Source organism: Dama dama, chromosome 5, assembly GCF_033118175.1.
Source record: "Dama dama isolate Ldn47 chromosome 5, ASM3311817v1, whole genome shotgun sequence".
NCBI classification, from domain to species: domain Eukaryota; kingdom Metazoa; phylum Chordata; class Mammalia; order Artiodactyla; family Cervidae; genus Dama; species Dama dama.
In genome coordinates this window covers 124,196,845-124,221,022 of record NC_083685.1, presented here as the reverse complement: position 1 = coordinate 124,221,022, position 24,178 = coordinate 124,196,845, and the positions used below count along the sequence as shown (strand labels likewise).

Genomic DNA, 24,178 nt, shown 5'->3' with positions numbered 1-24,178 from the left:
CACCGTACTATTTGGACCCAGATAAAGATTCCCTGGTAGCTCAGTCAGTAAAGAACCTGCGTGCAGTGCAGGAGACCTGGGTTCAATCCCTGGGTCAGGAAGATCCCCTGAGAAGGAAATGGGTATCCACTCCAGTATCCTTGCCTGGAAAATCCCATGGACAGAGGAGCCTGGTGGGTTATAGTCCATGGGATCGTGAAGAGTTGGGCACAGCTGAGCCATTGCACTTTCTCTTTCACATGAGACTCAGCCTTTATATTTGGGTAGCCCAAGTTTAAATTTGAGGAGGCAGATTTGAAGGTCCTCTACTAATAGCATATGATTCTAAACGGATACTGAAATTCACATGAAAGAACAAACTAGCAGGTAGCTAGGGGTCTCCTGCATTTCAGGTGGATTCTTTACCAACTAAGCTATCAGGGAAGCCCCGCAGGAATAGTTAGGAAAACCTAATAAAACCTGGGTACCAAAAAAAAAAAAAACCCCACAAAAAAACAAACCTGTGTACCACTGAGAAGGGGACGTAGAGATGCCGCCACCTGCCGCCCAGAGCTGGTACTGCACCCTTGAGTAAAGCAAATCGGGACCTACTGGTATTAATCCCCTGGAGAAGGAAATGGCAACCCACTCCAGTATTCTTGCCTAGAAAATTCCATGGACAGAGGAACCTTGTGGCCTACAGTCCATGGGGTCGCAAAGAGTCGGCCACGACTGAGCAAATCAGTAGCACTAATATTAATTAGCTTTGGAACCTGAGAATTAAGTCTGAAAGGGAGCTTGCTTCACAACACCCGCCCCCCACCCCCGTCCCCCCAACTCCCCTACCCTGCTGCCTGCCCAAGTTCTTCTGGGCTTCAGAGTTCAAATCCTGGAGACAGAGCTCAAAGAGGTAAGGTGAACTGAAGTATCTTCAGCTTAGCTCAAATTCTCTTTCTGGAGTTTTAGAAAATGCAGGTTGATGGGAGGATTAATAAAAATGAAAGGAGAAGGAAAACGTGCCTAGTTGCATCAGTGATTTAAAAAATTCTTGTGAAATGGACACTCCCAAACCAGTTAATCCTAAAGGAAATCAACCCTGGGTATTCCTTAGAAGGACTGATGCTGAAGCTGATGCTCCAATAATTTGGACACCTGATGTGAAGAACTGACTCACTGGAAAAGACCCTGATGCTGGGAAAGATTGAGGGCAAGAGAAGGGGGTGACAGAGGATGAGATGGTTAGATAGCATCACAGACTCAGTGGATGTGAGTTTGAGCCAACTCTGGGAGATAGGGAAGGACAGGGAAGCCTGGTGTGCTGCAGTTCACGGGGTCAAAAAGAGTCAGACCTAACTTAACAACTGGACAACAATGACAAAAGTCATTTTACAGATTAGAAAACAACAGCCTAAGGAAACGTTAAAGGATGACTTTTTATTTTATTTTTCTTTTTTGAGATTTTTTTTTTTAATTTTTCAGTGGGTTTTGTCATACATTGACATGAATCAGCAATAGATTTACAGGTATTCCCCATCCCGATCCCCCCTCCCACCTCCCTCTCCACCCGATTCCTCTGGGTCTTCCCAGTGAACCAGGCTCGAGCACTTGTCTCATGCATCCCACCTGGGCTGGTGACCTGTTTCACCATAGATAATATACATGCTGTTCTTTCGCAAAAAGGATGACTTTTTAAAAAGTATTCATCATTTATTTATTTTTGGCTGCCCTGGGTCTTAGCTGCAGTGCTCCAGCTTGTTGTTTCCGTGTGTAGGCTTCTCTGTAGTTGCGGCTCATGGTTCACAGCCTGTGGGCTCTGCAGTTCGTGGCTCACTGGCTCTTTAATTGAGGTACGTGGGCTCAGAATTTGTGGCACATGGGCTTAGTTGTCCCACAGCATGTGGGATCTTAGTTCCCCGATCAGGGATGGAACCTGCGTCCCCTGCATTGCAGGGCAGATTCTTAACCACTGGACAACCAGGGAAGTCCCAAGGATGATTTTTCTTTTTTTGGGGGATAAAACTGTGATTCTTATACAAATATAGAATGAACACATATCAGAGATTTTATTTAACTCATTAATTAGTGAAGGAACTAGTAAAAACTGGTTAAAAAAGAGCCCAAAGTCCGGACATATACATCGGCAGTCCGTGAATACTAAAATTAATTTGGTAATAGGAACAAGACTGATCACTATCCCCATTTTTCATTCAGACAGAAATCATTTTTATTACTATCAGTTTTCTACAACCCAGAGAGTTGTCAAATAGCTCAAAGATAAGGAAAGTTTGCAGACCTTCTATTAGAATCAGATAACCCCTGGAAGGGTCCACCAGACGGTCTAGAGTGAAATACAGTCATGCCTTCAAGATTTCATGGCTGCTAAGTGGAAGATCTGTAATTCAATCCCAAATCTACATGTCTCCATAAGTTCAGACTCCTCCTTCTGTGCCAAGTAGCTTCTGAACAGTGAAAATGTGAAAGTGTTAGTCGCTAAATCGTATCCTGCTCTTTGCAACCCCATGGACTGTAGCCTGCCAGGCTCCTCTGTGCATGGGATTCTCCAGGCAAGAATACTGGAGTGCGTTGCCATGCCCTTTTCCAGGCTATGTTCCTGACTGAGGGATCGAACCCAGGTCTCCTGCATTGCAGGCAGATTCTTTACCGTCTGAGCCACCAGGGAAGTCCCCTTGGTTTAAAAAATTGAGTCCCCAGCTCCATGGAACAGACTCTGCAGAAATTTTTCCAAGGTCTCCGAAACCTCAGTCCATCATTTGCCATCTTGAGGGTGTCCCCGCCTCTGCACTAGTTTGGTAGACCTCTACCCCCAAAGTCTAGAGGGGCTCAGAGCCTGGTCCAGGCGCTGGGAAGATGACAGATGAGCCGATGGTCTCCCACTGTGCTCTGAGTCTTAGAATAACTGAAGGGACTTCGGTAGCCCAGACTCCCGTCAGATGGTCGGTTTGGAAGTTATAGGACGTTGGTACAGCCGGATAATACCTTCATCATGTAGCCGCTTCCAGAGCGTCCTCTCTAACTTGAAGTCATGGTTGGTGTAAAAGATTGTTCGTTTCCAGGACTTATCGTAGTAGTGGTCAGAGAAGCGTTCGTGGCCCTCGGTGATGAACCCGTAGGCACTCACCTGCAGGAAGGTGGAGGAGAAATAAGGCCTGTGTATGTGTCTCTTGGGTTTCTTCTCTGTGTGTGTGTGTGGGGGGGGGCAGGGGTCCTGTATCCTGGTTCTATCCCTGGGGGTCTGGGTGCAGGACCCCTGGAAGCACGCTTGCACACAGGCAGGTGTCCGCACTCAGGCCCCTCCCCCCACCCCCAGCCATCATCCCTTGCTGAGCAGGCCCAGGGCTACCCCAGAGCTGTTTCTCCAGATCTGCGGGCTCCAGAAGCAGGGCTTCACCTGGTCACAGAGCTGGAGGGCAGTGAGCAGCAGGAGGGCCCCCGTGGTGGGCCGGTATATTCTCCAGTGGGCAGTGTTCAGAGTCTTAGACCTCAGGAATCTGCGAGACAGCCCAGCCCCCCAGCTGTCAGGAGGCTCGCCAGGATGAGAGGGATTCGCCCCTTGCACGGGCTTCCCGCTCTCACCTGTTCTTCATGTATCGGAGCAGGTCTGGGTGCAGCAACAGGTATCTGTCCAGTTGGAAGTCTTCCTGGAAGGCCTCCTGGGGTCTGCGCCTGTGGGCAGGAATGGGTCCTTCATTCTCTTTCCTCTCCGGGGGAGGGCCAAGGCAGGGTCATGGGCATGACTGGTCCCCCATCTCCAAGTGAGAGCTCAGACTGTCCCCACCTGTCCAGCCCTTCCCGACTGCCCCCTCCACAGCTTGTCTGTGGGTGAGGGGAGGGGGCTTGGGTACCTGAACCAGAAAAGGTTCCTTGAAGCCATGGTCTGATTCAGAAGCAGTGCTTCTAGCCACTCATAGTCCCGGGTGCCTTCCAGGAAGTGCAGGTAGTGGACATCCTGAGGACCAAGGACAGTGTGTGGTCCAGGAGTCCTGCCTTCAGTGGGGTGGCCTGACTTTGATCCCAGGCTGCCTGCTTGCTCTCCTCCGGCCTGGCGTGGCTGCCCTCCCTGCCCTTGTCCCTCACATGCCTGGAGACTGTACCGACGACAGGCTCTAGACTCAGGATGCTCCCTAACTCCCTGTCTGTCTCCCTGTCTCACCTGCATCCTCCCATATCCAAAGTCTGTGGGTGGCCAGACCCATCCCTCTTTGCTCACCTGCCCCAGAGGCACGTGCCGGAAACCCCGACTGCCCAGTGTAAGGAGTGACTGGGTCAGAGAGAAGGCAGTAAAGCCGTAGAAGGAGGTCCGAGTACCCACATCGTGTTCATAGCCTTTGATGACGGCGCCACTCAGCCTAGCCAGAAAGACAAAATCAGAGCACATGAGGGCTGCTGGGTGATGTGTGGAGGTGGTCGCGGGAAGGAAGAAGGGATGGGGGGCCGGCACTAGCGAGCCCAGGACCCTCCCCTCCAGCTTCTGGATCCAGGCAGGGAGCACCCTCTGAGCTCTCCGGGAAGAGCCCTGCTCTGCAGGAGAGGGGTGGGGGTCGGGGCAGGTGCAGGCTCACCGGAACACATAGTCGTGGCTGTCTATCTCTGGGCCCACGTGGGAGTTGTTCAGGATGCCCCCGTTGCCCACCACGGCACAGCTGATGCAGCGGGAGCTCCCGGCAGGGAGGCTGGCCAGGAGCAGCTGCTGCTGGGGCACCGGGGGGAAGTGCATCACGACCTTCTGCACCACTGCAATGTGGGGGGCCAGGGGGATTCCACTCAGAGCCCAGACAGGGCCAGGAGGCCTCCCGGCCGGCCTTTCTCCCAGGGCTGATTGCCCGCAGGGGAGAGGTGGGCCAGAGGCAAAAAAGCATGGCCCTCTGGGACTTCCCTGGTGGTCCAGTTGTTAAGACCCTGCGCTCCCAGTGCAGAGCCTTGGGTTCCATCCCTGAGATCCCATATGCTGCAACGCATGGCCAAAGAGTAAATACAGATTTAAAACATAGTTTTTAAAAAGCGTGGCCCTCTGGGAATTTTCTCATGGTCCAGTGGTTAAGACTCTGTGCTCCCAGTGCAGGGGCTGAGGATTCGATCCCTGGTCGGGGAACTAAGACTCCACATGCCGCACAGCGTGGCCAAAAAATATTTTAAAAATACTTTTTAAGAAGCATGGCCCTCTGCTGTGGCCTAATGCACATCCAGGCCCCTTGGACGAGGACTCACAGGAGAAATTGAGCTCCATGAAGCCGAAGGGCGGAGCGAAGTGCTCCAGGCGGTCCCACTCGCTCTGGTTGAAGTGTCTGGAGTCCAGGAAGAGAGTGAGGTTGGGCAGAAAGAGAGTCTGGAGCCAGGGTGACTTGGAGGCTTTGATCTTCACCGAGTCAGGGCAGGTCTGCAAGCAGGAGGATGGGTCAGGCCGGGAGAGAGGCCGGGGAAGCTGTGGGGCGGGGGATGGGGTGGGGTGGGGTGGGGTGAGGGGCCCTGGGGCCAGGACGGGAAGGTGGGCGCGGGAGCAGAAACCAGGCCTCAAAGCTGGAAAGGCCCCACCTCTGCTACATCTTCCATCCTATTCCCAGAGCCTTCTGGTTCCCCTGGTCATTGATCGCCCAAGCCCACTGCGGGCAGGACGTGTGCTACGGGTCTCATGTGCGGTGCCTGGCTGCAGTTTTGTGTGCAAACTTCCGTGTCTCCCCTCCCGTGGCTGGGGCCCCAGGCTGCTTTTCTTAGGGCTGGAAGAGAGAGAGGGTCTTGGAATTCTCTCTCTGGGGAGGACAGGGCTGGGCACCAGATTGGGGCGTTCTTGTCCCTTGGTCCCTGCCCAGTCCTGCTCCTCCGCCTGCTGAGGTCACACTGGGGACCAGGGTGGCCCTTCGATCACACCCTCACCTGGATGAGCGCGTGGGGAAGGGGCCGGGTGGGGGAGAGCTTAAGAGCAGAGCCCGGGAGGGATGGGAGGGATGGGAGGGAGCGGGCCTCAGGGCCTCCAGAAGAGGAAAACCTCACCGTCTGCAGGCCGCCCACCTCCAGGCTGTATTCCTCCTCAAAATCCCACTGGGGCTCAGACTTGAAGTTGGTGGCCTTTAGCTTCTGGCTTCTCTGGGTGGCGGGGCTCCGGAGAGGGGCCGAGGACCCGGTGGGCTGGGCTCTGTCTGGGGTGGCTCCTCTGGCTCCCTTCCCCGCCCGCCCCCCTCCCCCGGGGGTCCGCGCCCCGGCCTGGTGTTCTGGAAGGAGGGTCTTGGCTGCAGTTGCCGGGCTGTCCCGCGGCTTCGTGGGCACCGCTCCGGGGCCTGTCGGCCTCGCCTTCCGGTCCCCAGATCCTTTGGCCGTCCTCGGGTTCCGACTGTTCAGTGATGGCGCCTCGGTCCTGCCGGAGGCCACGCCCCCACCTCCAGCCGTCGGGGGCAGCGCGTCCACCCCGGTGTCCTTGCTCGCCCGCGTCTGCGGTGCCGCCTTTCTGGTGGGGGTGGGCGCGGGCGCTCTGCCCGGCTCCTCAGCACGGGCCTTGCTGGTCTGCGCTCCTCTGCGCTTGCCCGCCGTGAGGGTTGTGGCCTTGGGGGGTGTGTCCCGAGTGCGGGTCCCCTGTACTGACTCCATGTGGGTGGTCGCCCTCCTTCTCGTGATGGGTGCCTGAGACATAGCATTTTGCAGTAACTCTGGGGACCTTTCCTTAATGTCCTGTTGATGCTGATTCCTAGAGAAAGAGATGACTTTGGATGAAGGCTAAGGTTGTAGGGACTTGAGGAGTGTAACTAGCATTCATTTTTGTGTCTCAAACGGACTTCAAATCAGTCTTCAGGAGAGGGGAGGGAAGGGGCATTGCTGGCTGCTTCCCAACACCAAGCGGAACCTGTTGGCAATGGATCTGGACACTTACTTCTGACCAGTGCGTGCGTGCTAAGCCCCTTCAGTCATATCCAACTCTTCATGACCCAGTGGACTGCAGCCCACCAGGCTCCTTTGCCCATAGGATTCTCCAGGGAAGAATACTGGAGTGGGTTGCCATGCCCTCCTCTAGGAGATCTTCCCTACTCAGGGATTGAACCCACGTCTCTTACATCTCCTGCACTGGCAAAGGGCCTCTTTACCACTAATGCCTCCTGGGAAGCCACTTTGGACTGGTAAAGAAACCTGAGTGGTGGTACCGAGTCTGGGGAGCTGGATCTGGAGGCCAAGGGCAGAGCTGAACTGCTCACGTCTCCATGCTGCACCCCCAGCTCCCTGGGCTCACTCCTTGCGGCCCCAGCATCCTCTATGTTCCCAGCTGTGAGTCTAAGAATGAGTTTGTGTGAACCTAGTCCTGCCACCTAATATCTTGTGACTCAGTAGACCTTGAAAAAAAAAAAAAAAAGGTAACGAAGGTATCTTTGTCCACAAGGAAATGGGAAAGATGCATGCCTGTTAAGACTATAGTTGCCAACCTTGATTTTGAAAGATCTGCCTTAAAGATGTGCTTCTTATCCTATCATCAGTCCAACACTGCTTAAAAGCAAACTGTTGAGAATTCCCTGAAAGTCCAGCGGTTAGAACTCAGCACTTCCACTGCAGCAGCCCAAGTTCAATCCCTGGTTGGGGAACTAAGTTCCCACAAACTGTGAGGCATGTGTTAAAGATAACGGACAAAAGGCGTGCTTCCCACATGGAAGCTAGGAAGGCTTCCTGGAGGAGCTCCCCTCTGAAGAGGATTAGGAGTGGGGAGGAGGAAATTTCAGTCCCAAAAGCATGAAAAGTTGTGGTGTTGGGAGACTTCCCTGGTAGTCCAGTGCCAAAGACTCCACTCTCCCTATGTAGGGAGCCTGGGTTCCATCCCTGGTCAGGGAACTAGATCCCACATGCTGCAACTGGGACCTGGCCCAGCAAAAGTAAATAATACATATTTAAAAAAAGAAAAGGTGGGGGGGCTTCCCTGGTGGCTCAGTGGTAAAGAACCCACCTGCCAATGCAGGAGACACGGGGTTCAATCCCTGGTCCAGGAAGATCACATGTGCCTCGGAGCAACTAAGCCTGTGCACCAAAACTATAGAGCCTGGGAAGCTGAAACTACTGAAGCTTGGGAGTCGTAACCCATGCTGCCCAAGAGAAGCCATCGCAATGGGAAGCCCACACACTGCAACAAACAGCTCCCGGTCGCCATAACTACAGGGAAGCTTGTGCAACAACAAAGATCCAGCACAGCCAAAAATAAATAAATAAAATTATATATATACATATATAAAAGAGTGGGGATTGGGGCTTGTCTGGCAGGAGATGCTCCCAAACAGGCAGTCAGGACCAGATCATTATTTGCAGTGTATGAGGAATTTAGACTTGAATCATTTGTCTATCCCAGGTGATGCTAGTGGTAAAGAACCTTCCTGCCAATGCAATAGACATAAGAGATGATGTGTTTACATTTTTGAGGAAGTGGCAGCAATGACCCAGGTAGTGACTAAATTATGTGATTAAACTTCAACTCCCGATGATTATGCACATATATGATTGCCTGGGATATGAGGGTTTATATTGCCATTTTCTAAAGGTCATGCATGGAATTTACTGAATGCTCAAGTTGCTTCCATCCACATGCTGAGTGCCCTACATCCGTCTTTTCCAGACCCTAAGTGCTCCTGAAGTCATACTCTGTTTGCTAGGCTGGGGTGGGGCGGGTGTGGCGGGGGACATTGGCTCTATTAAATGACTCTAGTTCAGAGGAATAGGCAAACCAGTTCACTCAAGCAAAAAGCAATTTGATACTATAATTCTGATTTACTTTGGAGGTAAATATATAAAAATTTGCTCTTAAAAAATAAATAGATAGGGACTTCCCAGGTCATTAACTACATCCCAGTAGTTAAGATTCCACAGTTTCAATGAAAGGGATGTGGGCTCAATTCTTGGTCAGGGAACTAAGATCCCACAGTCAAAAAAAGCAAAACATATATATATAATAAAAATATAAGTATATTAAATTTTATATATATATTTATTTATTTCCTGTAACACTATATGGAAAAACCCAAATTAACTTTTTGGTCAACCAAAAAATTTGTACACATATATATGAAAGCTATGGTTTTTCTGGTAGTCATGTACAGATGTGAGAGCTGGACCATAAAGCAGGCTGAGTGCCAAAGAGTTGATGCTTTCAAACTGTGGAGCTGGAGAAGACTCTTGAGAGTCCCTTGGACTGTAAGAAGATCAAACCAGTCACTCCTAAAGGAACTTAACTGTGAATATTCATCGGAAGGACTGATGCTGAAGCTGAAGCTCCAGTCCTTTGGCCACCTGATGCGAAGAGCCAGCTCATTGGAAAAGACCCTGATGCTGGGAAAGATTGAGAATGAGATGGTTAGATAGCATCACCGACTCATGGACATGAATTTAAGCAAACTCCTGGGAGATAGTGTCGGACAGAGGAGCCTGGCATGCTGTAGTCCATGGGGTCACAGAGAGTTGAACATGACTTAGTGATGGAACAACAAACAAGTATTAAATAAGTATATCTCTAGCAGGGATCACATAGCTCTATTCCATAAATGAAGCAAAACAATAACACATCACCCAGGGAGGACCTGGAGGCAAAGAAATAGCAAAAGGTTCAAAGTACAGATCAGAAATCACAGATACAAAATGACCTGTGTAGCCCACTGGCTAGAAGCTCTCGGTTGAGAACCAGGGCTGTTTTAAAGAAAGTCCTTTTCTTTTTTTTTTAATTTTGCCTGCCTGGCCTCTTCATTGCAGCCTGTGGACTTTCTCTAGTTGTGACACCTGGGCTTCTCTTGTTATGGTGCTCAGGCTCTAGAGTGCACAGGTTCAGTAATTGTGGTATGTAGGCTTAGTTACTCTGTGGCATGTGGGATCTTAGCTCCCTGACCAGGGATTGAACCTGCATTCCCTGCACTAGAAGGCAGATTCTTAACCAGTGGACCACCAGGGAAGTCCCTAAAGCAAAGTCCATTTTTTCAAGCACCTGTATCTTGTACCTCTGGGAAAAATCACACTTGAGAATAAAGTTTGTTTCACAGATTATCCCAAGTTCAGTTGATATTTTTATTCTGGCATTTTGGAATACTGACCTTAGGGTTAAAAATAACATTCCTCTCCTCCCCTGCCCTCTCCCCAGAGTCTTCAACAGGGAAAGGGGAGAGGGGCGAGGCATATAGGAATAGAGAGAGTGGGCAGCCTGCCCCAACCCTCCTCCTGTTCTCCCTAGTGGCTGGAAGAACTCCCTGGAATCTGCAGAACCCAAAAACCGCAGCAGTATTCAGTAACTTGATCAGGGTTTTATTATTCCTACTTCCTGGTGACGCAAGGAGCTCTGAAAGCAAGTTGAGCCAGCCTCCTGCAAGGTGACATGAAGGGTAGCCATCTGGTGTGTGGTGGTTGTCACCTCCCCATGACTTAACCTCTTGGGCTCCACTGGACGTGTTTTTGGGTTGAAGTTGAGGTGGAGAGAACGCTGACTTCTTGGCACTTGGCAAATGGGCAATGGAGCCTAGGTGGGTGGAAAGTAGCCTGGGTTCTAGTCCAGCCCCGCCTCTAACTAGCCAGCTATGTAATCTCAGGCAAGTCACAGGACCCTGTGAGCCTCTGTTTTCTTATCCACTGTGAGAATCTTAAAACCTGCCTTATAAAATGGTTGGAAGGATCTTACAAGCCGGTATAGAAATGGTATTTCGACTGATGTGTATGCGTGCTTAGTTGCCAAGCTGTGTTTGACTCTTCGACCTCATGGACTGTAGTCCGCTGGGCTTCTCTGTGCTTGGGATTCTCCAGACAAGGATGCTGGATTGGTTTGTCATTTCCTCCTCCAGGGGATCTTGCCGACCCAGGGATCGAACCTGTGTCTCCTGCATTGGCAGGCAGATTCTTTACCCGCTGAGCCACCGGGGAAGACCATTTCCAACAATGCTGTTAGACAAATACAGGCATGTTGAACTGGGTCAGACGCTGACATTAAGTGACCCACAGCGACAGTTAGAGATGCCCACAGCCCCTGTTTGGGTTCACGCATCCGGAGATGAAAATCTAAAGGGGTGACAGGCCTCAAGGCCATGGGTAAATAATATTTCCTTGATGGCCCTTAACCACTTAACTAAGAAATCAAGAAATAGCAGGTGGGCATGTTATAAATAGAGCAGCAGATTACCAAAAAGAAAATCAGAGGGGGTTGAAGTAACACCTTGGAAATCAGGATCCTGGAGCAGGAAGACGACTTGGGGACAGTTATGTTATTGTACTTATTGGTTATTTCATTTACTTATTTTTTTGGCCATTCCCCATGGCATGAGGAATCTTAGTTCCCTGATCAGGGGTTGAATCTATGCCCACTGCAGTAGAAGTGTGTGGACTGCCAGGGAAGTCCTGGGGATGGCTGTGTTTTGATATGAGCCTCCTTATACTATTTCACTGAAACATTTGCATGTTAGTAAAAATAAAAAAAATTAAAGAGAAAACTTAGAATCAAATGAGACGTCCTATTGAGAATTTGAAAACACAATGCAATATTTATTGAGCGGTAATTATAGGCCAGGCTTTTGGAGCTATCTGTTAGGAATGAGAGATAAAAAAGCTATAGTCATTGCTCTTAAGTGGCTCATGAACCAACAGGTGAACAGAGATGAATGTAAGTTGATGCGATAATCTTCACAAGTTTTCTGAATTATTTTTCCTTTTACTAAAGCAATGCGTGCTCCTTACTAAAAAAGCAGAAAATGAATTTCAGCACAAAAGGATGTGAACTTGTGATTATACTTTCTCAAAGAACCTACTGTTGACCCCCGAGGGCATGAGCATCCAGATCCCTTTTCTTTGCCTATTATACTCACAAATGTAGTTGTATAATATCCTGGAATGTTATTTGGTTGTTTTCCTCACTGTGTTTTCTCCCTTTCCCATTGGTGCCTGCCTCCCACCCACAACCAGCAGCTAATGGTCAGCTCCACATTCATTGCCCCCACGGACACATGTGCAGACAAGAGCTGGAAAATAAAGAATACCCTGCAAGACCTTCTGGCTTTTCCCCTCCAAGTACCTAAGCCCTCAAATGGGGAGAATATTTGGGGAAATAGATAAAATATCTTGGAGAGGGACCTTTCTAGTTCCTATGCCATCATCCCCCCCCCAGAAATATTTACTCTGGGAGGAGGAATGAAAGGAGGTGGGAGGGAAGGGAGGGCTCTGTAGGGCCCAAGATTAGAGGGCTCCTACTTCCTGGTAGTGTTACAAGGGTCTCTTAAGACCCCTGAAAGGAACTGACTGTGTGTAGAAACTGGGAAGTTAGAAACCACATCACAGGACATTCTCACACCTAAGCCAGGTGACACAGAAGAGCCAAGAGGTAGTGATGATGCATATCTTGTGGCAAGCTGATGGCTAAGAATCAGCTGCCCTCTCCTGGGCCTTGGCACCATATCAGACATCCCAGAGCCCTTGATGCCCTCCTGGGGATGGGGTAGAAGAGTAAGAATGTTTGAGGTTAAGTTTTTCTGATTCTAGCTAAGGGTCCAGAATCAGAAACCAGAAGGTTATAGAAAACACAGCTTGGTTCTACACCAAAGCAAAATACAATACCAAACAGAAACCAGGGGACTTCCCTGGTGGTCTAGTAGCTAAGACTCTGCATTCCCAGCGCAGGGGGCCCGAGTTCAATACCTGGTCAGAGAACTAGATTCCCCCCTGCCACGACTAAGACCCAGCACAACCAACTAAATAAGTAAAATATTCACAACAATAGCCAAAACAACAAAACAGAATCCATAGGTCTACTTCACAGCTCACTCTTCATGATCATCTCTGAAGCCAAAACAAGGCATAGCGTCTTCTAGGATAAATTTATTCCAGACTAGGGAAGCCAAGCAGACACAGACCTGGTCTTTACACACCAGAGAGCAAATTGGAGAGAGAGACCAAAACTTTTGTCAGTTTGGTGCACTTGCATTTGTCTTAAAATGATATGAAAGGTAGACCAATAACCTAAGTTTGAAATCATAGAATTGTCTTAAAATCCTTGTCACCACTGCCCCCACCATCGTATCTGTCACCAAATCCAGCTGATTTAACTTATTCTCAGTCTTTTATTTTTGGTCCTGCTCTCATCATAACCTCCTTGCCCCATGCCCCAAGGAGTCTATCTTAAACCACTACATTGGCCCTCTAACCTGTCTCCTTAAAACTTCCCGTGCCCTGGGGAGTTTCCTGGCAGTTCAGTGGTTAGGACTCATCACTTTCACTGCCTGGACCAGGGTTCAATTCGGATCAGGGAACTGAGATCCTGTAAGCCATGCGGCACCACCTGAAAACGAACAAACAAATAAAAACCCCACTGTGCCTGGCCATCTACCCAACCTACAATCTATTGACAGAGTAACTTGTGTAAAGCATACATTTAATCAAGCTACTCCCTTACGCTAACATTTCTTTTAAAAAAAAAATAGAAAATTTATTAATAATTTTCGGCTGTACTGGGTCTTAGTTTTGATGTGTGGGATCTTCAATCTTAGTTGTGGTATATGGGATCTAGTTCTTGGACCAGGGATGGAATCCAGGACCTCTGTACTGGGAGCCTGGAATCTGAACCACTGGACCACCAGGGAAGTCCTAAAATTCTTAATAGCTACAGAACAAAGTTATTTAAGGTCACATTCATTCTTTTATCAGTAAGCATTGACACTGTGTTACATATGTACAGTGTCTGGGACCTGTTCAAATTATTGGAGAAATGGAGACAAATGAGACAGTTCCTACCCACAAGAAATTCATAGTCTGGCAGAAAAAGACACGTTTAGGATTTATGACATCAGGATGGATATGATGGAGAGATGTGGAGGGTGGTGCAATGCTGGGAGCAGGGACACTGGGGCCAGCCTGCCTGGGTTTGAACATCAGTGACCAGGGTGACCTTGGCCAAGTGATCTAATCTCTCTCATCTATTACAGAGTTGATGAAGATAATAGTATCTACTCTCTGGCTCGATATGTGATTAGTAATCATAACTCCGAGACCAGTGCCTGGTACACAGTGAGCACCTTATCAGTGCTTATTAAATGGCCCATCTGTCAGTCTCCCATTCCTGAAATCATCCTCTGCTCCTTTCTGCACCATTGCTTACGGTATTTCCTCATTGCTTATGGTGCGCCTGCTTGCTGAAATGTCACACAGCCATCAGGCACCTTGCAAATGCTCCCATCTCCCCTGTGTTCTCCTTTACCTCCCACACCCTTCCCCCTGGTTTGGATGACACTTTTCTGTATGCTCTGGTAGCATCTGTCTCATTTGACTTTACTGAGGACATTTGTCACTAATAATATCACCCGTGTTCTCTTGCTTTGTGTATGTCTCTCTCCTCCTTTGGACTTAAAAAAAAAATTCCATTTCTTTATTTTTGGCTGCTCTGGGTCCTCGTTGCTACGCCTGGGCTTTCTGTAGTTATGGTGAGAGAGGTGCTCCTCTGGTTACGGTGTGTAGGCGTCTCATTGCCGTGGCTTCTCTTGTTGGGGAGCACGGCCTCTAGGAACACAGCCTCGGTACTTGTGGTACATGGACTTAGTGCCCCACAGCATGTGGGGTCTTCCTGGACCAGGGATCAAACCTGTGTCCCCTGCACTGCCAGGCAGATTCTTAACCACTGGACCACAAGGGAAGTCCTCCCTTGGACTTTAAACCTCTTGAGAGTCAACACATAGGAGGTAGTGGAGAAACATGGGATTTGGAGCTCAAATCCTCTAAATTCAAATATCTGTTTTGCTACTTCCTGGTTCCATAGAATTCCCTTTAATGTTTTTGAGCCTTGTAATCTTCATTTTTTGTGAAAGAATAAAAATACTAATCTTGAACTGCAATTGTAAAGATCCGAAATAACACATGGAGGGACTTCCCTGGTGGTCCAGTATGGCTAAGACATCGAGCTCCCAATGCAAGAGGCTTAAGTTCGATCCCTGTTCAGGGAACTAGATCCTGAATGGTGTAACAAAGACCCAGTGAAGCCAAATAAATAAAATTAAAAACAAATAAATATTTTCTTCTTTTAAAAAGAAGAAGAAAAGAACAGATGGAAAGGCCCTGGAGCACAGATCAAGATCTGAAAATCTTCTCCGACTCTCAAATGATCATGGCAAGTCACAAAGTGTAAACATCAATGCGATCAGTTCAGTTCAGTTCAGTTCAGTTGCTCAGTCGTGTCCGACTCTTTGTGACCCCATGGACTGCAGCACGCCAAGCTTCTCTGTCCATCACCAATTCCCGGAACTTGCTCAAACTCATGTCCATCGAGTCGGTGATGCCATCCAACCATGTCATCCTCTGTTGTCCCCTTCTTCTCCTGCCTTCAATCTTTCCCAGCATCAGGGTCATTTCCAATGAGTCAGTTCTTTGCATCAGGTGGCCAAAGTATTGGAGTTTCAGCTTCAGCTTCAGCATCAGCATTCAGCCATGCGATAATGACCTTCATAAGCCACAGGGATCTACAGGTGTGTTCTATACTGTTTACCTCCCTTCCCTTTCTGATTTTGCTCCCACCCTCTGCCCAGGCAGCTCTGCAGGGAAGGGAGGGCATGACCAGTCAAACTGCAAAACCGCCCATCACTTTTGCCTCTCCCTCTCTCTCCCTCCTCTCCTTCAGAATATCTCCTGATTTCCCCCTTCTTGCTGTTCCTCTGTCTCTTAGTCCAGATCCTTCTCACCTTGAGTTTTAATGGCTAAAGGCGGCCCTAGCCCCTCCCTTCACACCAGGATAATCCTCCTATTGAGTCGTCCAACTCCCTTGGGTGCCACTGCTGGTCAACCCAAAGTGGCAACTCCCTCCTCCTAAACCGTCCTGTTCACTTCTGGCCAACTCATCGTCTTAAAATAGCGCTGTCACGAGGTGAGGCTGCCTCCCTGGCTGAAAGCCTTTTGCAGCAGCGCTGGGTCCCACCTTCCTAAATGCCCTTTCTCTGCCACCCAGAGGAAACCTTCACTTCCCGGAGGTGGACTCACTCTCAGGTCAGCAGAGAGGACACTAATTTAGGACTTAGGCTGGCGCCCTTGTTCATCCTTTGCTCACGACACGTCTTTCCCCAGGCACTCACGCAAGCCCTCTCTGTCTCCTAGATGCCATCTCCTCTTTGAACCTTTCAACAGACACAAAATCTTCTCCTCTGGGGACCACTATTGTTATGGCGTCCACTGTCTCTGCTCTCTTGGAATGTAATAATATAAACAGTTTATCGAGATAGCTCAGTGTGTGGCCTGTTTCCTATCCCTTAAAATTGTGGGCAGATTCAATAACTTTACAGTCACTTTCAAAGTCAGGACCATCCAAAATGCATGTGTGTCAAGTCAGAGAGCTTCAAAAGACATAAAACAAGAACTGACAAAACAGAAGGGAGAAATATTGTTTAGTCGCTAAGTCATGTCCAACCCCTCGCTGTCTCTTATATGGTCCGCTGTCCATGGGATTTCCGAGGCCAGAATACTGGATTGTTGCCATTTCCATCTCCAGGGGATCTTCCCGACCTAGGAATTGAACCCGCATCTCCCGCCTGGCAGGCAGATTCTTTACCACTGGGCCACCAGGGAAACCCGAAGGGAGAAATAGAAAAATTCAAAACTGTTTTGGAAATAACTCAACAACTCTTCTTCTAAAACTAAACATAGGGACTTCCCTGGTGGTCCAGGTGGTTCATGCTCTCAACGCAGGGGGCCTGGGTTTGATCTCTGGTCAGGGAACTAGATCTCATATGCCACAACTAAAAAGATCCCTTGAGCTGCAACTAAGACCTCATGCAGCCAAATAAATAAAAGTATAAAAAAATAAAGTTAAACATATACTTTCCTTATAACACAGCAATCCCACCTCTAGATATTGACCCAAGAGAAATAAAACTATGTACACAAAAAAGGTTTGTACAATGATGTTCACAGCAGGTTTACTCTTAATTCATAATAGCCAGAACTAGAAACTACCCAAATGTCCATCAAAAAGAGAATGAGTAAATAATGTGTGGTATATTCATACAATGAAATGATTTACAAACTTTAGAGGATCCTCAGATTCACCAGTAGCCTGAGAAATGCAAATTAAAAAAAGAAACGCGCTTTTACTTACCAGATGATTAAACTTGAAAACCATTCACAAGATCCAGTGTTGCCACCGAGGTTGGAGAGAGAGTTTACTTTCACATCTGTTTGTGTAGCCTTTTCTGAGGATGACTTGATGGTGTCCATTGACTTTTTTAAAGATTTTTTTTTTTTATGTAGACCATTCTAAAGCCTTTATTGAATTTATTATGATATTGTTTCTGTTTTTTATATTTTTGGTTTTTTGGCTGCAAGACATGTGGGATCCTAGCTCCCTGAGCAGGGATTGAACCTGTACCCCCCAACATTGGAAGGCAAAATCTTAACCACTAGACCACCAGGGAAGTCCTTCCATTGACATTTAATATGAATATATTCATTATCTTGGCAGTTCCACTTCTAGAAATCTACCTACGGAAATACATAAGTGCCCAAAGGTATGTGAAAAATGAGTGGCAACCCAAGTGCCCATAGATGTTGTTGGCTAAGCTATATCCATTCTATAGGAGCTATGCGGCCATGAAAGGGAAGGGAATAGACCTGTATGTGCCAACATGGAAGGAGGTCCATGATATAGTTGATTAAAAAAGTCAATCAATGTGTATAGTGTGATACCTGTCGGTCTGTCTGTTCACCCATCCATCCACCTGTTTATCTATCTACCTACCTATCACCTACCTTTGTTGTTTATTGTTGTTTAGTCGCTAAGTCATATCTAACTCTTTGAGACCCGATGGACTATAGCCTGTCAAGTTCCTCTGTCCATGGGATTTCCCAGGCAAGAATACTGGAGTGGGTTGCCGTTTCCTTCTCTAGGGGATCTTGCTGACCCAGGAGTTGCACCCATGTCTCCTGCGCTGGCAGGTGAATTCTTTACTGCTGAGTATCACCTACCTATCTACCTACTTATCCGTCTGTTGTAAGGATTTGTCTAACACAAGTTAAAAAGCACGGATTATGGAACTGAAATGTCTGGGTTTGATTGCTGGCCCTGCAACTCCCAGCAGAATGAACTTGGATCATTCATCTAAACTTTCTGTGTCTCAGAATACTCATATAAGCATTAGTAAGTTAATACACATAAAGCATGTAGAATAGTGCCTGGCATATACTGAGTATTATAGAAGTGTTAGCTACAATAACATAGTAATTATTTCTACACCGAAGTGTTAGGGGTGGTTATCCGTGGAGACTGGGTAGTGATGGGGTATCATAGGCAGACCTTTATTCTTGCTTTGTCTTGATGTGTTTTTTAAAACTTCATGAGGGTGTGTTTTATTTTCAAATTCTATGAGTAGTGAGGCAAAATCATTCAAAATACACTGAATCTGGAAAGGTAGGGGTCTCTCCCTGTAGGAGATGTGTTTGTCAGGAAAATGGCCTAGTGTGTCCTTTTGAAGGATTCACTTGGGACCCAGAATTTCAGCTGTCCCCCCAAGTGAGCAATGTCTCATGTTACTGACAAACACCTCAGAGACTGTATGATTTAGAAATTAATGGGAGACTTCCCTGGTGGACCAATGGCTAAAACTCCAAGTTCCCAATGTAGGGGGCTCAGGTTTGATCACTGGTCAGGGAACAGTAAAGAATCTCACTGAAGTGCAGGAGACCCAGGTTTGATTCCTGGGTTGGGAAGATACGCTGGAGAAGGAGATAGTAACCTACTCCAGTATCCTTGCCTGGAGAATTCCATGGACAGAGGAGCCAGGTGGGCTACAGTCCATGAGGTCAGAAGAGTTGGACATGACTGAGCGACTAACATTTTCACTTTCAGGCAACTAGATCCCACATGCCTCAACTAAATATCTCATGTGCTACAACTAAGACTTGGTGCAGACAAATAAATGAACATTTTCCTTTTTTAAGAAAGAAATATGTATACATATATATATACACCGACTCCACTCTCAACTCAAGATAAGGCCTGATTCCCCTGCAGCGACTCGAATGGATCCCCGAGTTGGCCTGCACAACATGAATGGAGGTCTGACTCCTCTGTTGCACCTCTAGAAAAAGCTCAAGTTCCCTGCCTGAGCTCGACAGGAGGCCTGACACTCCTTTGACAACTTGAGAGGAAAGTGGAGTTCCATGCTGCAACATGAGACGAGGCCTGAATCCCATGTTGATACTCCGTAGGAACCAGGAGATCCCTGTCGCAACTGAAGAGGAACCCCCAGTTTCCCACCTCAACACGAGATGAAGCCCTGTTCTGCTGCTGCGATTCAAGAGGAATTCCGAGGTGCCCTCGCAACTCGAAAGGAGGCCTGAGTTCCCTGAGTCAACAGGAGAGGTTCCCTGCGGTCCGTTGCAACTCGAGAGGAACCCTGAGCTTAAAGAATTATTATATATATATAAAGAAATATTATATATATATAATATATAATATGTATATTGTATAGTATATTATATATATATTTCTTTATATATATATAAAGAAATTGATGGAATTCATGGGATAAATCATTTGCTTTAGTACACAGAGAATGGTGTGTAATGAACCCCAAAACTGAGGTTATTACTCACAGACCTAGAGGGGAAAATAGTCTAGTTTTCCACCTATGCCTCCTGGAGACCAGACCAATAGTTCTCCAACTCCTGCCTCTACTTCCTCTGTGGATAAGCCCCATGGCCCCCCATTTTCCTGTTATACCACCTCCATGTCCCCCCAGGTCTCCCCTTCCGGCTTCCTCGCCCATGATTCCTGACAACCTTAGTGATCCCTGACATCGCCTGTCACCACAGAGGTGTCTCAGATGTCCCCCATCCTCCCCGGACTATCATTTTCCAGTTTCTTCTAATAAACCACAGGGAACTTGGAAAGGGCAGACTCTTACCTGCTAGGCTTTGTGTTAGGTTCCTTCATAAAGGAGGGCAAGGTGAAGAGGAAGAAGATGAGCACAGCCAAAAGCAAAGGCCCCTGGACAGTTTGGGCCAGATGACAGAGTCTCCTTGGGCAAGGCCTCATGTTTGTGGGTCCGGTCTTGCAGGGAATTTCTACATGTCCTGGGCCTCTGATGTAGACAGCAAACAGTTAAACTGCTCAGATCTCCTGGTCAGGGTGTGCACCCTTTTGTCTTAAAAATGAGCCACGCTGGTGAATGCGGAGTCTTCCAGAGTGTGCCAGGGAAAAGCTGCCTTCTCTGCCTTATGAAGGCTTAGAGGCTGGCGTGGCGTGAAGGAAGAGAAACTCCTTCTATGCAAACAAGTTCACCTTCTTTTCCTGCTGTCTCTGAAGCTGATTTCTGAATGTGGAACTTTAATGAGAAACATACACACGTTACATGGAACCTCACTTTCATCAGGTCGCAAACCCTGGGGGACCCTGGACAAGTACCTGGACCAGAAGGGCTTTGCACAGCCTCCATCTTCAATGTGAGTTTTACAAGAAAAACACAGGGCATCCATTCAGGCTTGACACCCACTAGCCATCTTCCTCTGAGAGACTGTGCAGCCTTGGACGGGAGCTCTCAGAACACCTTGTTTCCCGAGTTATTTTGAAGGGTGGCTCTCAATCTTGGTTGCCCATTAGAATCATCTGGGAAGCTTTAAAACATCCTGATGCTCAGGCTACACCTCAACGAGTCAAGCCTGAATCTCCGTGGAGAGCTAATTTCCATGCATGGGTATTCTTTACCCCAGGTGATTCCGGTGTGTGGCCACATTGAGAACCACTGATGTGCAGCCATTCTGTTCAGTCTTCACTGTTTCTCATGCAACGTGGGGTGCTTCGCATGCATGAATGCAACCCTCGCAGCCACCCCAGGAGCGGAACACTGTATTATCCACCTCGTTTTACAGTCGAGGAAACCCTCTGTGCAGGGGCAGCTTGCCCAAGATCACGGAGTGAGCCACTGGCTTGGGGGACTGGATCCAACTGACCCATAGACTGTATTCTTACTGCACAGCAGCGTCTCTGAGCCTCGATATGAAAAGCATAAAACCACAGGACACGGGGAAAAGGTACAACTCAGAGGAATAATATCAAGATCAGTGGTAGAAAACAGAAAATTCAGAGACGCCACCCTCCCTCAAGTACTGTGGATTTTCCGTTTTTAAAATGACTTCTGGCAGTAAGGTCAATCAGTGCAGTTGAAGTGGGAGAGGTGGAGCTTGGAACAACTGGGCTTTGAAGAACTTGGGACCTAGGTTCACTGCTTAGTCATCACAGCGTGCACTCCCCGAATGCACAGAGTCCAATTCTTCACCTAAAGTTCTTGGTTCTCACCCAGGTGATGTGCCAATAGATGCTTGAATCGCCTTCCCCAGGGAGGATGAAAAAGGTACAAACATGATACTGTAACTCGTTGTACTATTCCAGCGGATGGACTAGAAGCAAGGAGAGAAAATTCTCTTAGTACTGATTCCGTCTCTTGTCTATTTCTGCGCACCTAACCTGTAAGTGCTCAAACACCGACTCCATAATAAACATGTTCTTTATAGACCCATGTCCACTCATAGCTCTTCGCCTTACCTGACACTTGGCCCTGGGTTCGCCTATGTACTTGGCACAGGCAGTCCCCCGACATCCTGGTGCCTGTTTGCGATGCCAGGCAAATGCCCTGCACAGTGGGAAGGGGCTTTCTTACCCACAGCGTGGATTTGCCTAAATGCAGTGTCTCTTTCACCTCACCTCTGTTTTGCAGAAGGCACTGGCTATCAGTGTTCTTTCTGGCTTCCCCAGAGCGTGGCGATCTAGCTGAGCTCCTGGGCACCAGCTGAGCTACTGTATACAGCCTGTCCCTCTCATCACCTTAGGGGTGGGTTGAACTTAGAGTTCTCAAAGCCAGTTGGTAGGGGCGGGTTCATTCAGCATTCTCACTTCCTGGTTCTCAGATTCCAGTCCAATGTGCTTCTCTGTGTGTGCCTGGGCCCAATGGGAGATCCAGAGAAGTATGAATTTTCATGGAAACGGGCTTGCCAAAAGTTTTTCACATATCACGATGTTTGTGCTCAGCACAGTCTCCTTTTTCTCTCCTGTTTAAGCAAAGGTTTTTGACATTAATCTTCTCTATACACCAGCCCATAGGATGTGTGGGACCTCCCATGCAGATATGACTTGTTAAAAGGTTATTTTCAGGGCTTCCCTGTGGCTCACTGGTGAAGAATCCACCTGCCAATGCAGGAGACACGGGTTTGATCCCCGATACTGGAAGACCCCCCATGCTGCAGAGCAGCTAAGCCCCTGTGCCACAACCATTAAGTCTGTGCTCTGGAGCCCATGAGCCGCAACTACTGAGCCACGTCTCACAGCTGCTGAAGCCCGAGTGCCCTGAGCCCCTGCCCCGCGACAGGAGAAGCCACCACTAGAAGCCTGCCCACTGCAACTAGAGAGCAGCCCCTACTCGCTACAGCTAGAGAGAAGCCCTCTCAGCAATGAAGACCCAGCACGACCAAAAATAACTAAATTTTTAAAAAGATGATTTTCAAAGCAGAAATAGAGGCACAGACATAGAGAACAAACATATAGACACCAAGAGGGGAAAGCGGGGGTGGGATAAATTGGGAGACTGGGATTGACATAGCTATACTACTATAAATAGAACAGATAACTAAGGAGAACCTGCGCAGTGGGAAGCAGCAGTGGGAAGAAAGAAGGCACAATCTGTTTGTAGGACATATATTAACTTTAAAAATACATTCCAGTATACATTAGGTGCAGACAAAGACTATTTGATTCCACTTATACGAGGTACTTGGAATAGTCAAATTCATAGTGCCAGAAGGGCTTCCCTGATGGCCCAGAAGGTAGAGAATCTGCCTGCCATGCTGGAGACCTGGGTTTGATCCCTGGGTCTCGAAGATGGCCTGGAAAAGAGAATGGCGACCCACTGCAGTATTCTGGCCTGGAGAATTTCATGGACAGAGTAACACTCTCACTTCAGTACTGGAAACTACATTGGTAGATGTCAGGGCTGGGGGTAGGGAGAAGGGGAAGTGGGGAGTTAATGTTTAGTGGGAACAGAGTTTCAGTTTAGGAAGGTGAAAAATCTGGGAGATGGAAGATGGTGGGAGAGTCACAACAATGTGAATGTATTTAGTGCCACTAAAGTGTACAGTTAAATATGCTGAAAATAGTATGCTTTATACTTTGTGAAAGTTGCTCAGTCATGTCCAACTCTTTGTGATCCCATGGGCTATACAGTCCATGGAATTCTCCAGGCCAGAATACTGGAGTGGGTAGCCCTTCCCTTCTCCAGCGGATCTTCCTGACCCAGGAATTGAACTGAGGTCTCCTGCATTGCAGGTGGATTCTTTACTGACTGAGCTATCAGGGAAGCCCATATTATGTGACTTTTTCCATAATAAAAAAAACAATAAAAAATTGTTTTCAGCAAAAGGCAAAATCATAACTCTCATATGGGTATGAAACATGAGAATGTATTACAGATTTTATTCCACTCATGAGAAAACCAGGCAGATGTAATAACTGATTCAAAACAGAAATGCAGAAGCACACACTCATACAGAGAAAGGACTGTGAAAATGAATTAAATGGGGCAAAATGGGTTTTTCCCTAGGCAGGAGGGAAGTCACAGCCAGGGCATGATTTGCCTGGTTATCAACAGCCCACAATCCAAAGATTGTAAAGTTGTTCAAAGATGATGGAAAACTCAAGTCGGCTAACTTGGAGGGGTGTCCACTAGAGAGCATATGTTTTTCCATGAAGCACAACCGTTTTCAAGAGTGAGTGTGCATTTCAAAGCCAGTGCACTGGGACAAACCCTGAGGGATGGGGTGGGGAGGGAGGTAGGAGGGGGGTTCAGGATGGGGAACACATGTACACCCAGGGCTGATTCATGTCAATGTGTGGCAAAAACCACTACAATATTGTAAAGTGATTAGCCTCCTATTAAAATAAATTAATTAATTTTTAAAAATACATAAAGATGAAGAACAAGAAAAAAAAAAAAAAAGAGTGTGTATGAGAACCACTCCAGGATTGGAATTCTTTTTTTAAAAAAAATATTTGATATTTATTAATTTATTCATGGCTGTTCCTGGCCTTTGTTGCTGTACAGGTTTCTTTAGTTGCAGTGAGCAGGGGCTACTCTCCAGTTGAGGGGCTCAGGCTTCTCATTGGACTGACTTCTCTTGCTGCAGAGAGAAGGCTCTAGGGCTCTCAGACTTCAGTAGTTGTGGCACATGGACTCAATAGTAGCGG

General features: G+C 47.8%; 1 protein-coding gene across 3 annotated transcripts; it reads right to left on the bottom strand.

Annotated features, from left to right (window-relative positions):
- Positions 1-2,018: 2,018 nt before the first annotated feature.
- ST6GALNAC1 (ST6 N-acetylgalactosaminide alpha-2,6-sialyltransferase 1) lies at positions 2,019-21,757 on the bottom strand. Of its 3 annotated transcripts, XM_061144738.1 has the most exons (11): positions 21,488-21,743; positions 20,351-21,342; positions 19,851-20,270; positions 5,986-6,673; positions 5,206-5,374; positions 4,560-4,731; positions 4,208-4,346; positions 3,843-3,946; positions 3,574-3,663; positions 3,389-3,488; positions 2,019-3,118 (listed from the first exon to the last, which is right to left on the bottom strand). In XM_061144738.1, the coding sequence occupies exons 3-11, from the start codon at positions 19,979-19,981 to the stop codon at positions 2,927-2,929; spliced, it is 1,785 nt and encodes a 594-aa protein (XP_061000721.1). In that variant the 5' UTR covers positions 19,982-20,270; positions 20,351-21,342; positions 21,488-21,743; the 3' UTR covers positions 2,019-2,926. The 3 variants fall into 3 exon arrangements, with proteins under 3 accessions (XP_061000721.1, XP_061000719.1, XP_061000720.1); XM_061144736.1 differs by having other exon boundaries at positions 19,851-21,342; positions 21,647-21,757; XM_061144737.1 differs by having other exon boundaries at positions 19,851-21,342; positions 21,488-21,748.
- Positions 21,758-24,178: the final 2,421 nt, after the last annotated feature.

Bases quoted from the DNA above. Each gene is read 5' to 3' on its own strand.
- ST6GALNAC1 (XM_061144736.1), bottom strand. From the start codon at position 19,981: ATGAGGCCTTGCCCAAGGAGACTCTGTCATCTGGCCCAAACTGTCCAG. The intron at 6,674-19,850 runs GTAAGAGTCTGC...CTCTTTCTCTAG, and splicing joins CCTAACACAAAGCCTAGCAG to GAATCAGCATCAACAGGACA. The intron at 3,664-3,842 runs GTACCCAAGCCC...TCCTGCCCACAG, and splicing joins AGGAACCTTTTCTGGTTCAG to GCGCAGACCCCAGGAGGCCT.